Raw genomic sequence first — 15076 nt, 5'->3', positions numbered from 1 at the left:
TTATAAAAGTTAGAAATGAGAAAAGTCAAAGCTGTCCAATGATGAAGAAACAGAATTTTTTAAAGTTGAAATGGTGTCAATACGCCAGAGTATGAAGGAGGAGATAGCAGACGAAGAATAGTAATAATAAAGAAAATGGCCGACGTGGATATCAGTAGTGTGGACGCTTTCTCAGCATCCCCACTAACTTCTGTCGTGTTTTTGTCGTTGCAAGCTTGAGTGTCAAAGAAAAGCAAAACTGTTGAATATAGGACATTTTAGACTTTTATTCCACAGAGCCAGCACAAGCAGAGTCCTTCCATGCAGACGTATAAATAAGGCCTAAAAGCTGATTACATTAGATAAATATACAAAAGAGTGTGAGCATGGGGAGGACACCGGTCTGATGTCTCAGGAGTGAACGCGTTGATGTATCTTTAAACTTCCTGCTTGCGTAAACGCTGCGTCACATTTGTCACAGCTGTAAGGCTTCTCTCCGGTGTGAATCCGTCTGTGGATCTGTAGATTCAGACGAGCTCTGAAGGCTTTCTCACAAAAGTCACAGCTGAACGGTTTCTCCCCGGTGTGGACTCGTCTGTGAATCTCTAGATTGGCTCGTGCTCTGAAGGCTTTCTCGCAGAAGTCGCAGCTGAACGGCTTCTCTCCGGTGTGAATGCGTCTGTGAAGTTTTAAACTCGATTTCTTGGTAAAAGATTTCCTACACTGGACACAGCGGAACGGTTTCACTCCGGTGTGAGTGAGTCGATGTCTGTGGAGGGTTGTTCGCCCTGCAAAGGTTTTCCCACACTGCTCACAGCTGTACGGTCTCTCCCCTGTGTGAATGTGCATGTGATCCCTACGTCGACATGAAGTCCTAAACTTTTTCCCACAAAAGTCACAGCCGTACGGTTTCTCTCCCGTGTGAACTCGCTGATGGACGTTGAGCAGACCTAACTTAGTGAAACCTTTCCCACACTGGTCACAGATGAACTGGTTTTCTCCTGTGTGGATGCGCTGATGGACTTTAAAATCACTCGCTTTTTCAAAAGTCTTCTCACAGACGTCACAAGTTAAAGATTTCTGTTCGAAGTGGCTCCGCTTGTGAACTCTAAAGTCCCCCAGTGTCGGGTAGGATTCCCCACATTCGTCACACTTGAAGGGATTCACCCCAGTGTGGATACGCTGATGGACTCTGAGGTTCACTGACGTGACGTACGATTTCCCGCACTCATCACACTTGAAGGGTTTCTCTCCTGAGTGCGCCCGCTGATGAGCCTTTAGGCTCGTTATCCGGGTGAAGCCAGCGTTGCATTTGTCACAGCTGTATGGTTTCACTCCTGTATGAACATGCTGATGGACTCTCAGGCACCTCGCTGTACTGAAGGTTTTCCCACACTGGTCACAGCCAAATGGTTTCTCTTCTGTGTGACTCAGCTGATGAGCTTTCAGGGCACTTGGTGTATAAAAAGTCTTCCCACATTTGTCACAGCTGCACGGTTTCTCTCCAGTGTGAGTGCGATGATGGGCTTTAAGGGCGCTTGATGTATGAAAAGTTTTCTCGCACTTGTCACAGCTGAATGGTTTCTCTCCTGTGTGAATGCGCTGGTGCCCCCTTAAGTGTCCCAGCTGTGTGAATTTGGCGCTGCACTGGTCGCAGCTGTACGGTTTCTCTCCCGTGTGGATGCGCTGATGGACTTTTAAGTGACTGGACGTGTCGAAAGCTTTCCCACAAGTGTCACAGCAGAAGCGCCTCTCCCCAGTGTGGATCAGCTGGTGGCCCTTTAGATTGGCCAGCTGGGTGAATTTAGCGTCACACTTATCACAGCAGTACGGTTTCTCTCCCGTGTGAATGCGCTGGTGGACTTTGAGGGCGCTGGGTCTTTTAAATGTTTTCTCACACTGATCACAGCGGTACGGTCTGGTGTAGGCCTGATGGTCCTTTAAGAGAGCTTTGGCTCTGGTGGATTCATCACAGCTCTCATCATCGTCATCATCGTCCACTTCCTGCTCGTCTTTACAGTCCTGCAGAAACACACACGAAGAGAGAGTTAGCTCCATCCTGGTCCCTCTATCATTAATGTCAGTAGAAGTCTGCAACATCATCATCAACGGCCTAAATGCATCTGTTGTTAGCTACTGATGCTGCCGTTAGCATAGCAGAATGATGTGTGACAGACAACAGCTCAGTCTGAGTCCAGTCATCAGCATGTTTAACTCCAGCATTCAGAGCAGCAGGGAACCAACCAGTCACTGTAATTACTGTGCAGCACAGTAAACAGAGCAGTGATTCTCAACCTGTGGCTCTTGAATGTCTTAATGCTAAATATTATTCCCCCAGAAAACCTTAGAGGGAAACTTTTTGCCCTTTTTCACAATGTTTTGCCATTTTTCACCCATTAGAGCTACCTCTTGCCATTAAATACCATGTCCAATTTTTGCCCCTTTTTGCCACATCTGTTTGCAACTTTTTGCCCATTTTTGCTCATTTTTTTGCAATTAAAGACCACTTACTTCCTATTTTTTGCCCATTTTTGCCACTTCTTTTTGCCACCTTCATCCAATTTCTTCCCATTTTTACTATTTTTTGCCACTTTTCGCCTATTTAAGCCACCTTATGCCATTAAACACCACTTGTTTCCTATTTTTGCCCATTTTTGCCACTTCATTTTGCCACTTTTATCCCATTTTTTAACCACTTTTCGCCTATTTAAGCTACCTCTTGCCATCAAACACCACTTGTTTCCAATTTTTTGCCACCTCTTTTTGCCACTTTGATCCAATTTCTTCCATTTTTTGCCCATTTATGCTACCTCTTGCCATTAAATACCACTTGTTTCCAATTTTTGCCCATTTTTGCCACTTCATTTTGCCACTTTTATCCAATTTTTTTAACCACTTTTCGCCTATTTAAGCTACCTCTTGCCATCAAACACCACTTGTTTCCTATTTTTGCCCTTTTTTGCCACATTTTTTTGCAACTTTTTTTCCCCCATTTTTGCTCTTTTTCACCATTTTTTCCCCCCATTTTTACAATTAAACATTACTTGTTTTCAATTTTTTGCCCATTTATGCCTCATCTTTTTGCCATTTTTATCCAAGTTCTTCCTATTTTTTCTATTTTTTGCCACTTTCCGCCCATTTAAGCTACCTTTGCCATTAAACACCATTTGTTTCCTATTTTTGCCACTCCTTTTTGCAACTTTCATCCAATTTTTGCCACTTTTATCCAATTTTTTTTTACCACTTTTTGCCCATTTAACCTACCTTTTGCCATTAAATACCACTTGTTGCCTATTTATTGGCCATTTTGGCCACTCTTGACTGCTTTTTGCCCATTTAAGTCAATTTCCTCCCATTTTTTGCCACTTCTGGACCATTTTTGCCACCTGTAACTCATTTTCTTGTCACTTCTCACCCTTTTTTTGCTACTTTCTGACCCTTCTTCCACTTTTCCCCATTTTTCCCCTTTTCACACATTTTTGCTGCTTTTTGACCATTTTCACCACCTTTAATTTACTTTTTATGCTACTTAAACCATTTTTGCCACTTTTTACCACTTAGATTGTGGCTCTAGGAAAGGTATTTTTCAACTATTTGGCTCTTTGGTTGAGTAACACTGAGTCACAACAACATCTCCAGGTTAGATTTCTGTAATAACAGCAACATGCAGCGAGTGTTCTCGCTTTGCAAAGCGTTTCTGTCAGCCTGCCTGGCTAAAGGAGTGTTTTAAGTCAACACTTTCTTGTTTTAAGTCCATGATGATTCAAAGGAGCAGACTGTGGCCTTAGAGAAGGTCAGAGAAAACACTGGAAACATCGAGCTTCGTAAAATCATTGGTGCCTCTGCTGAAGCTCAGTTAAATAATAGTGAACACGCTGTTTCCATCAAGTTCTTCACAATAAAAGTCTGTAGTTGTTATCTCCTTCCAGTGCTTTTATTGTGAAGGCCCAAATCAGGAAATGTGGTGTTGTCAGGAGCAGCTTGACAAACCTCAGCAGGAGAGAAATGGAGCTTAAAACTACAGGAGGAGTTGTAGAGACCTTTGACCTCCACACTAGTTTTAACACCTAGAGAGTGTGTTTGAGTTGGTAAATACATTTTTTACATGGTTAAAAGTGGATGGCGTTGTTTGCTTGGCTCTTTGCTGTTGTTTAAAAGAATTAACTAAAAGAAAAACTCCACGGCTGCAACGACACGCGAGTTAAGCTGTCTGCCAGGACTCAGGGAGAACTTCCTGCATTTTAAGCCATGAATAAATGTAAGAAGAGGCTGCAGGAGAGCGTGAGCAGCTAGGGATGGGGTCTGACCGCCACAGGGCTGGATAACTACACAGATTTTAGTGCTGTTGAATACGGCCTCGTCCACATGTGTGGGCATTTTAACAGCCTTTCATAAACAGTATTTCAGTTAATGAATGAACATCTTTTGGGAAACTTTTCAGCGTTATCAAAGCCTGAGCTTTGCTCTGAGTACAGGAGGACAAACCTGGACTTAACTGTTGATGGAGAAACCCAACCAAGAAAAACTGAAGCCTATAGCAGCAGGAATGATTTCAGATATGCTCGGTGTTGTCAGAGAGATTTGAAGGTGAATTAAAATTTTACTGCGCTGCAAGAAACACTGAGTAAGTCATCCTCTCACCGCCGGGATCTTTATCACCTGCAGGTATCATTAAACGACCGAACAAAGGGAGTGAATGGAGCCTGGGCAGCTCTAAAAACATCACATATTCTCACAGTCAGAGTTCCTGCTGAGCTCGCCAAAATAAAACTAAATGTGCACATCAAAGAGAACGAGGATCGGCGGGGATCCTGCACCCCCATGGTTCTGGGCCAAAGGCCGCAGCCGGCGTGGGTAGAAAATCTAATCTACTATAAACAGGAGGTCTGGGCTCTCTGAGTGGACCACAAATCAATAAAGTACCAAACAATCAATCAGCCAATCACCTTTGAACACTAACGTTCATCTAGACCAGAGGTTCTCAACGCTGGGGTCGGGACCCCATAGGGGGTCGCGAGACACTGAGAGGGGGTCTCCAGATGCCTTCAAAAAAACTAGGAATTAGGGATGCACCATACTGGATTTTTGCCGATATCCGATATTTACAGATTCATTTTAGTCGATACAGATATTTAAATATGATTTTCAGACAAATAATTTCAGCCGTTGGGGACACTTTAAGGTTTAAGGATGACCAAGGAAACAAAATTTAGTCCTTAAAAATACCTTTAAAGTTTGAAGAATGAGGATAAATAAAGAAAAAGACCTATCCTGACATAGATCTGTTGGTTCAGACTAAAACTGCACTAAATTACTAGGATATGGACCAAATTTACCGTGGATCTATGCAGAAATACACGGGCAAAACATCAGATGGAAACATCGGTCGAAATGTTGATATCTGCCGATACCAGACCGATGATATCGAGCATCCCTACTGGGAATATTTTTAAATTTACACTGTTACCGCTTTACACCAATCTTGCCAACTTCAACACATTTTTTCCACTTAAAAACCACATTTTGTCAGTTTTAAACTCTTTCCATCACTTTATATCTGCCTGTTTTTGCCATTTCTAAACCAAGTCTTGCCACTCTCTGTCTATTGTTGGCTCTGTTAACACATTATTACCACTATTAACCCCTTTTTAAGTCTTATTTCATGATTTGAAAAGCCCATTTTGCCTATTTCTGCCTAAGCTAACCCTTTGTGGCAGTTTATATCAATTTTCATCCCATTTCACTGAATTTCCACCTATTTTTGCTACTTTACCGCCATGTCAGCCACTTTTTTGACCTCCTTTTACCGCTTGATATGCCAGTTTTAGCCACTGTCCCCAATTTTTTTTTTTTTTTTTTTTTTTGCCCCTTGTAATTTTTGGCACTTATAACCCATTTCTGCTACTTTAAACTCCAATTTCACCACCTTTCCCACCATTTTTGCCATTATTAACTCATTTAAGCTGTTTTAACGTATTTTAATTCTGTTTTTAACAAAAGGATTTACATTTTAACATGGCCACTTACTACACAAATGAATTAGAGTGTGTTTCTTTAATCAGAGTGGTTATTATTCAGATTAAATATAAAATACCACAGCCTGACTTTACAATGGACCAGGATTTTGCTGGCCCCCAGTTTGGCTGGGCCCAGAAAGCTCCCCCCTCATGGACAGCCTTGTCTCCACATGACTGTCCTAGAAAGTTCATGGCTGTTCAACCACCTTCAGGTACAGCGGGGGTCCCTGGTCTCTAGGACCTTTATTTGGGGGTCCTCTGTCTCTGGTACCTTTACTTTAGGGGTGCCTGGTCTCTGGCACCTTTATTTGGGGGTCCTCTGTCTCTGGTACCTTTACTTTAGGGGTACCTGGTCTCTAGGACCTTTATTTTGGGGGTCCTCTGTCTCTGGTACCTTTACTTTAGGGGTGCCTGGTCTCTAGGACCTTTATTTGGGGGTCCTCTGTCTCTGGTACCTTTACTTTAGGGGTGCCTGGTCTCTGGCACCTTTATTTGGGGGTCCTCTGTCTCTGGTACCTTTACTTTAGGGGTACCTGGTCTCTGGTACCTTTATTTTGGGGTCCTCTGTCTCTGGTATCTTTACTTTAGGGGTGCCTGGTCTCTGGTACCTTTATTTTGGGGGTCCCCGGTCTCTGGTACCTTTATTTTGGGGGTCTCCGGTCTTTGGGACCTTTATTTTGGGGGTCCCCAGTCTCTGGGACCTTTATTTTGGGGGTCCTCTGTCTCTGGTACCTTTATTTGGGGGTCCTCTGTCTCTGGTACCTTTATTTTGGGGGTCCCCGGTCTCTGGGACCTATATTTTGGGGGTCTCCGGTCTCTGGGACCTTTATTTTGGGGGTCTCCGGTCTTTTGGACCTTTATTTTGGGGGTCCCCGGTCTCTGGGACCTATATTTGGGGGTCCTCTGTCTCTGGTACCTTTACTTTAGGGGTGCCTGGTCTCTGGCACCTTTATTTGGGGGTCCTCTGTCTCTGGTACCTTTACTTTAGGGGTACCTGGTCTCTAGGACCTTTATTTTGGGGGTCCTCTGTCTCTGGTACCTTTACTTTAGGGGTGCCTGGTCTCTAGGACCTTTATTTGGGGGTCCTCTGTCTCTGGTACCTTTACTTTAGGGGTGCCTGGTCTCTGGCACCTTTATTTGGGGGTCCTCTGTCTCTGGTACCTTTACTTTAGGGGTACCTGGTCTCTGGTACCTTTATTTTGGGGGTCCTCTGTCTCTGGTACCTTTACTTTAGGGGTGCCTGGTCTCTGGTACCTTTATTTTGGGGGTCCCCGGTCTCTGGTACCTTTATTTTGGGGGTCTCCGGTCTTTGGGACCTTTATTTTGGGGGTCCCCAGTCTCTGGGACCTTTATATTGGGGGTCCTCTGTCTCTGGTACCTTTATTTGGGGGTCCTCTGTCTCTGGTACCTTTATTTTGGGGGTCCCCGGTCTCTGGGACCTATATTTTGGGGGTCTCCGGTCTCTGGGACCTTTATTTTGGGGGTCTCCGGTCTTTTGGACCTTTATTTTGGGGGTCCCCAGTCTCTGGGACCTTTATTTTGGGGGTCCCCGGTCTCTGGGACCTTTATTTTGGGGGTCCCCGGTCTCTGGGACCTATATTTTGGGGGTCCCCGGTCTCTGGTACCTTTATTTTGGGGGTCCCCGGTCTCTGGTACCTTTATTTTGGGGGTCCCCGGTCTCTGGTACCTTTATTTTGGGGGTCTCCGGTCTTTTGGACCTTTATTTTGGGGGTCCCCAGTCTCTGGGACCTTTATTTTGGGGGTCCCCGGTCTCTGGGACCTTTATTTTGGGGGTCCCCGGTCTCTGGGACCTTTATTTTGGGGGTCCCCGGTCTCTGGGACCTATATTTTGGGGGTCTCGGTCTCTGGGACCTTTATTTTGGGGGTCCCCGGTCTCTGGGACCTTTATTTTGGGGGTCTCCGGTCTTTGGGACCTTTATTTTGAGGGTCCCCAGTCTCTGGGACCTTTATTTTGGGGGTCCCCGGTCTCTGGGACCTTTATTTTGGGGGTCCCCGGTCTCTGGGACCTTTATTTTGGGGGTCCCCGGTCTCTGGGACCTATATTTCGGGGGTCTCGGTCTCTGGGACCTTTATTTGGGGGGTTGCGGGCTGAAGAGGATCAGAACCCCTGATCTAAACTACTCTAAATTCTGGTTTTGCTCATACCCTTCATTCACGGATCTCTGAGAGGATGAGACCCAAACTAAACCTTCTGGGTCTCTTCGGTCCTAAAGCTGGACTAGTGTAATCCTCAGTAAAGTACCAGAGGGGCTGCTGGGGGGGTTTGGGTTTTAAAGAGGAGGTTTCTTCTCATGGAGTTCAGGATTTCTGTAGAAGTTAAAGGTTGATGTAAATCTGCAGACGGCCTCTATAATGATGATTTTAACTGATAAAAACACAATAATTAATGTTTAATAATGCTGAGAGGCCTGTCTTAGTAACCTAAAATAAACATTTCTAAGGAAACCTCTCCCCACACAGCAGAATAACTCTGTAAAACCGCGGACTCTCCGCTCGGTGCGTCCCCGCCTGCCACGCCCCCTAGTCGGTCTGAAGCGTCAAGAAACTCCCGGGCTGCCGCGGCCTGATCCCCGGATGGAGGTTTATCATAGAAAACACTGAGTGTGTGTCTGTGTTTCCTCCACGCGGAGCTGACAGGGGGTCTAAGAGAAGGAACCACAGCCATGAACACTGACCTGAACATCCGGGTTATCGGAGCTGTCGGGGCTGGAGCTAGCCGTCGGTGCTCCGGGCTCCGGCTGCTGCTCCTCCATCGCTCGGTCTGGGGGGCTCTCCGCCTCCTCCTCCTTGACCGGACCAACCCCGGGTTCCTCTTCCTCCTCCTTCACCGGGCTCACTTTGGATTCTTCATCTTCTTCTTTGACGGAAACGACGACGACCTGCTGCGTTTCCATCCTGGGTTCTGGACCAGCACTGCAAACTACTACACTGCTGGACCTCGTCCACACTTTGTCTTCTCGCGATATTTTACACCGCATCCATCTTTGACAAGTTATACGTCTGTGTGTGCGCCATTTTGGTGAGGGGTGTCCGGCCTGCCCACAGATAAACCGCGTTTTTGCCCTTTTTAATCAATTTTTGCCATTTTTTAGTCACTTGTCATCTACGTTTACACGTTCTTTCTGCCACTGTTAACCCATTTCAACACTTTCGCCCATTTTTCTACTTCTTTCTGCAAATATTAACCAACGTCTTTCTCCTTATTCACCATTTTGATTAATCTTTCAGCTACTTGTTGCCTCTTTCTGTCACTTCTAAACTAATTCTAACAACTTTGCCCATTCTGACCAATTTTTTGCAAATTTTAGAACAACTCGTCAAAGACACGTCACACACGAGTCACAGCATCATGAGTCCAGGTCTTTGCTGGACCTGGTTTAAGGTCTGAATCAGAGCAGCATTTAAGGAATCTACGACTCCATTCATCTGACTGGGAGGACACACAAACACCAAGTCACAACTAGAGACGACAAGTCATGACTAGGGACAGGTCATTACAAGAGAAAACAGGCAGAGAGTCAAGACAAGTCACGACTACAGAGAACTAGTCATCACTACAGAAACCACAAGGTTAATGACTTCTGTTACCACCAGATTCAACAAGTCACGACTAGAGACAACTAGTCATCACTTCAGAAACCACAAGATTAATGACTACTGTCACGACTAGATTTAACAAGTCACGACTAGAGACAACTAGTCATCACTACAGAAACCACAAGATTAATGACTACTGTCACGACTAGATTTAACAAGTCACAACTAGAGAGAAGTAGTTATCACTTCTGAAACCACAAGATCAAAGACTATTGTCATGACTAGATTCAACAAGTCTAGACTAGAGACAACTAGTCATCACTACAGAAACCACAAGATTAATGACTACTGTCACGACTAGATTTAACAAGTCTAGACTAGAGACAACTAGTCATCACTACAGAAACCACAAGATTAAAGACTACTGTAACAACTAAATTCAACAAGTCAGGACCAGATTCAACAAGTCAGGACTGGATACAACTAGTCATGATTAGGAATAACACAAGACACAGCAGTCAGAAAGTTACAAGTCGTGACTAGAGACACCTCCTGACTAGAGATAAATCACAACCAGAGACAGCTAGTCAGGACTAGACATGAATCCAAAGAAATGGGGATAAAAGCCAAGTCCTCACTAGATACAGGTCACAACACGTGTCAGTCACAAGTCACAGCAGGTCCTGACTAGAGGATAGCCTCCTGTAACTCTGTTGATTTTTGGCAGCTCTACCACGTTAGAAACCTTTCCTGACACCAGTGATTCTAGGATCAGAGGTTTAGGGGTGCTGAGCTGCCCAGCTGGACAAAATCAATTTCACTGTTTTCTACATTTTAATGTAATTTTATTCCCTCATTTGTGAAAGAAAAGCATAACACTTTTTGGGAAAGTCTGTGACTAAACCATCAAATCTGATAAAGGTTATTTAAATTTGTGGTTTTCAAACTTTTTCCACCCAAGGCACACCTAAGGTTAAGCCAAAATGTCAAGGCACACCATATTTAAGTCAGTACAAAATAGACTAATGAAACAGTCAGATAAAGGGGAGAGGTTTCTGGAGCCAGCCAACTGGGGGTGGCAAATGTGGGCAAAAATGGCAAGACAAAGTAAAAAATAGGTATAATTGGCATAAGGGACCGAAAATGGGTTAAAAGTGGCCAAAAAGGGTTAAATGTTGTAAAAAAAAAAAAAAAGGTAAAAACGGTTTAAAGATGATTTAAAAATGGGGTAATTTGGGCAAAAATGGCCAAACAAAGGCCAAGTGAGCGAAAATTGGCAAGAAGGTGGCAAAATAGGCTACAAGTGGTACCAATGCTACTGATCCCACACACACACACACACACACACACACACTCATCATCAATAAATCATAACTGTGGAGGGCCCATTCTCTGGGGCTTTTTCAGGGCCCCCATCAGATCCCCAAGGCACACCCAGACTTGCCTCAAGGCACACTAGTGTGCCCTGCTGCACCATTTGAGAACCTCTGATTTAAATGTTGAGCCACAGCAAAAGAGGAATGGATTGGAATCATAAAATAAACATATTGTAACCCTGATTTCTGGGGGAAGAAAACTCATTTTGATACAGCAGCTCCTCAACATACACATGAACAGTGTCTGGAGTAAAGCAGCCCATTATAGAGAGTACCAAAAATACCAGAAATGGACCTTAGCCTACTCTTCCCCTGGTCTGCTCTCTCTCATCTCCCAGAGTTTCTCCCTGTTTTTGTCATCTTTGTATAGTGAAATTAAGCAAATAGTAAAGCTTATGGTTAATTAGGAAAATATAATGAAGACGTCCAGAATGAAGTCCACTGATTTAAGTGTCCGTGTAATTCTGGAAAGCATTTAATGTGGGGACAACACATAACCTCCATGACGTATACGTACATTTATATTGTGAATGGAATGTTTTTCTTTGTCAGTTTAAAAGTTGCTGTTTTGCGTGCCGCTATTCTCTGTTAGTTATCTTACCTGGTTCTTCCTGATCGTGCACTCTCTCCTCTCCTTCCCCTTTTTCATCTCTTCCTCGTGGACTGACAATCATACACTGTATGATGGATCAAACCATTTGAGGAAGGCAGGGGTGCTGTATTTTTGTTATTAAAATATTACGTTTCAACCAAGTACTGTATGGTTTTTTTTTGTTTGTTTTAACTTTTCAAGCTTGTTAAAAAAAGAACATATAGTAAAAAAAAAAAAAAATCTCTCAGATTTTAGGGGTGCTTCAGCACCCCTAACATGGGCTAGAAACGCCTATGCCTGACACTAAAACCTCATTTTTGCTGCATATTTTCCCTTTTTTCCCAAATTTGAAGTTTTTCTGTCAAATTTTGATTCTTTTTTTGTAACTTTTACCTGTTGTTGCCGTTTCAAACCCGTCCATGCAGCATAAATAAATATTTTATTGTTGTTTCTCTGACCAGAGCGGTTATTATCAGGTCAAAATCAAAGATGTTCATCACAGTTGAACTTTAACTGGACCATGGTTCTGCTGACCTCGGCGAGCCCCAGAGAGCGCCGTTACCCCCTTTCATGGTCGGCCTTGGTACCCTAACAGAGGGGGGGCAGTGCAGACCTGCCAGGTTAGAGACCCTAACTCTGATCTGCGTACTGAACTGAACCAAAGTGAGCCGGCCTGCCTGGAGGAAACCGGTCCTGGGGCCCTGCTGATGTGTGTGTGAGTGTGGTGCGCTGTGATTGGTGGGTTGAAGGGAGAGACGGGAGGCGTCAGATCTGCCACAAGCTTTTATTGCAAAATGATCTCAGAAACAACGTTCCACTTTAAGGCTCCAGATGTCGTCTGTTCTTGTTCTTGTTGGTGGGGGGGCCGTCTCTCACTGAGAGGGCGGGGCTAATCTGCTTCCTGTTGTGTTTCTTTACAAAATAGAGTGGTGCAGTCGTGACGTAATTTTGTAGGCAAACCCGGAAGTTAGCGTTACATGGGCTCCCTCGGCGCCGAGTTTATGGGATTTTTCAACGGGTTTTTGGACTATTGCTGAAAATAAGATCTGTGTCCGATAAAAGTTTGTGAAACTCACATGTTTTGTTCATAAAGATAATCTTCATAAACTGATAGTATGAGAATCATATCTGGTTCGTTAATCAAACCGTCGAAAGTAAAAAGCTAACGTCATGTCATATTGAACTACAACGCGGTCGATAGAATTTACGTCCTCACCCGCGGATACAAGTGGACGGCTCAGTTGACGCGCTTCCGCGCTCTTTAAGCAACCGTCTTTATTAAGATGTGAAAAGGTACAAGATTCAAAGGTGGGGCACATTTCAGATGTATTTATGTCACAGGATAAAACGTTAAACTCTCTTGAACTTGTGTTCACCACAGACCTTATTTTAGGCATTTCACCGAAAACACGTTCAAATCTCCCAGAGACTTTCAGATGAGGGAACTGGAAAAGTTAAAATGCTGACTCACGTCCCCGTTTAGGACTCATTCCTGCACCATCCTATAAAAGTGCATTCTAGGTGGTGTTGAAGGTGTGTGCGAAAGTAAGGCGACGACCAAACAGATAGAATGAGGTGAGTCCGACAGGAATGAGGGGACATCACAGCCGCTTGCCCTCCAGAGACACCACATTCCCGCCCAGCTTATCCGCCAGCTCGCTGCGGTCCTGGAGTTCTGCCATGTCGGTCACCTGCCAATGATGTTTGATACCTGGAGAGGGAGGGAGGAGAGGTCACGGAGGGGTCAGATATGATAAAGGTTGATGACAGAATGCCACGGAGGGACAAGGAGAACGCCACACAAACACACACACAGAACGCCACACACACACACACACACAGAACGCCACACAACCACAGGGAGAACGCCACACACACACAGAACGTTACACAAACACAGGGAGAACGCTACACACACACCCACACACACACACACACACACACAGAATGCCACACGGCTGTGGTAATGGTACAGGTATAACTGGGTGACTCCACTGCTTCCTGGCTATTCTATCTGAATGTTTCAGTAACAGCAGCCTTCATGACCAGACTGGTCCCTTAGATCTGAGAGTTTTATTGGTTTAAAGTGTTAAAAATGTGCTAAACTAAAATCTATCAACAGAGAAATCCTGTCTAAATGTTTAATCGATGGTTTCAAACAGCGACTGTTCAGACCAGAGCTCTAGAATCAGGTCTGTGACCTGAGGAGCAGAACTGCTGTTCAGGACTCTGTGGTTGTCCAGGTTTTGTGTTGTTGGAGGGTTATGATGGTTTGAACCAATCAGTGGACTTCAGTAAGTCTAGCTCCACCCTTTAGACAGTGAGGGTCATCATTCGGGATCCTCTCCAAACTCTGGACAGGGGGGACACACCAGAACCAGACTAGACTGTCTAGGACCAGGAGGAGGAACAACAGGTTCAGATTAACCAGAACCACAGGAATGATCCAACAGATAGACTCACCTGTACACTTCTTTTTGAGGGCATCTTTAGAGCTGGCGTAGATCATCTTATTCTTACATGAAGCCCCATCTGGAGCCCTGAAAACAGACAGTCACAGATCAATGACTGATCACAGACCAATAACTGATCACAGACCAATGACTGATCACAGATCAATAACTGATCACAGATCAATAACTGATCACAGACCAATGACTGATCACAGATCAATAACTGATCACAGACCAATAACTGATCACAGACCAATAACTGATCACAGATCAATAACTGATCACAGACCAATGACTGATCACAGACCAATAACTGATCACAGACCAATAACTGATCACAGATCAATAACTGATCACAGACCAATAACTGATCACAGACCAATAACTGATCATAGATCAATAACTGATCACAGACCAATGACTGATCACAGATCAATAACTGATCACAGACCAATGACTGATCACAGATCAATGACTGATCACAGACCAATAACTGATCACAGACCAATGACTGATCACAGGTCAATAACTGATCACAGACCAATGACTGATCACAGATCAATGACTGATCACAGATCAATAACTGATCACAGACCAATGACTGATCACAGACCAATGACTGATCACAGATCAATGACTGATCAAAGATCAATAACTGATCACAGATCAATAACTGATCACAGACCAATGACTGATCACAGATCAATGACTGATCACAGACCAATAACTGATCACAGATCAATAACTGATCACAGACCAATAACTGATCACAGACCAATGACTGATCACAGATCAATGACTGATCACAGACCAATAACTGATCACAGATCAATAACTGATCACAGACCAATAACTGATCACAGATCAATGACTGATCACAGACCAATAACTGATCACAGATCAATGACTGATCACAGATCAATGACTGATCAAAGATCAATAACTGATCACAGATCAATAACTGATCACAGACCAATAACTGATCACAGATCAATGACTGATCACAGACCAATAACTGATCACAGATCAATGACTGATCACAGACCAATAACTGATCACAGATCAATAACTGATCACAGATCAATTACTGATCACAGACCA

General features: G+C 44.1%; 2 protein-coding genes across 2 annotated transcripts in view; both read right to left on the bottom strand.

Moving 5' to 3' along the window:
- Nucleotides 1-246: 246 nt before the first annotated feature.
- LOC121504491 (zinc finger protein 271-like) lies at nt 247-8965 on the bottom strand. The gene is made up of 2 exons (XM_041779297.1): nt 8693-8965; nt 247-2001 (listed from the first exon to the last, which is right to left on the bottom strand). Exons 1-2 carry the CDS (start codon nt 8909-8911, stop codon nt 391-393), a joined length of 1830 nt encoding a protein of 609 aa, XP_041635231.1. The 5' UTR covers nt 8912-8965; the 3' UTR covers nt 247-390.
- Nucleotides 8966-12298: 3333 nt separating this feature from the next.
- The window catches only part of LOC121504498 (cofilin-2-like), a 17315-nt gene continuing 14537 nt past the window's right edge, over nt 12299-15076 (bottom strand). The window contains exons 5-6 of the mRNA XM_041779306.1: nt 13986-14062; nt 12299-13233 (exon numbers count right to left, since the gene is read on the bottom strand). Of these exons, the coding sequence (XP_041635240.1) occupies nt 13124-13233; nt 13986-14062 (187 nt within the window). The 3' untranslated portion in view covers nt 12299-13123. The remainder of the gene's footprint in view (nt 13234-13985; nt 14063-15076) is intronic.

Source organism: Cheilinus undulatus, linkage group 22, assembly GCF_018320785.1.
Source record: "Cheilinus undulatus linkage group 22, ASM1832078v1, whole genome shotgun sequence".
NCBI classification, from domain to species: Eukaryota; Metazoa; Chordata; class Actinopteri; order Labriformes; family Labridae; genus Cheilinus; species Cheilinus undulatus.
This window is presented reverse-complemented; position numbering and strand designations above follow the sequence as displayed.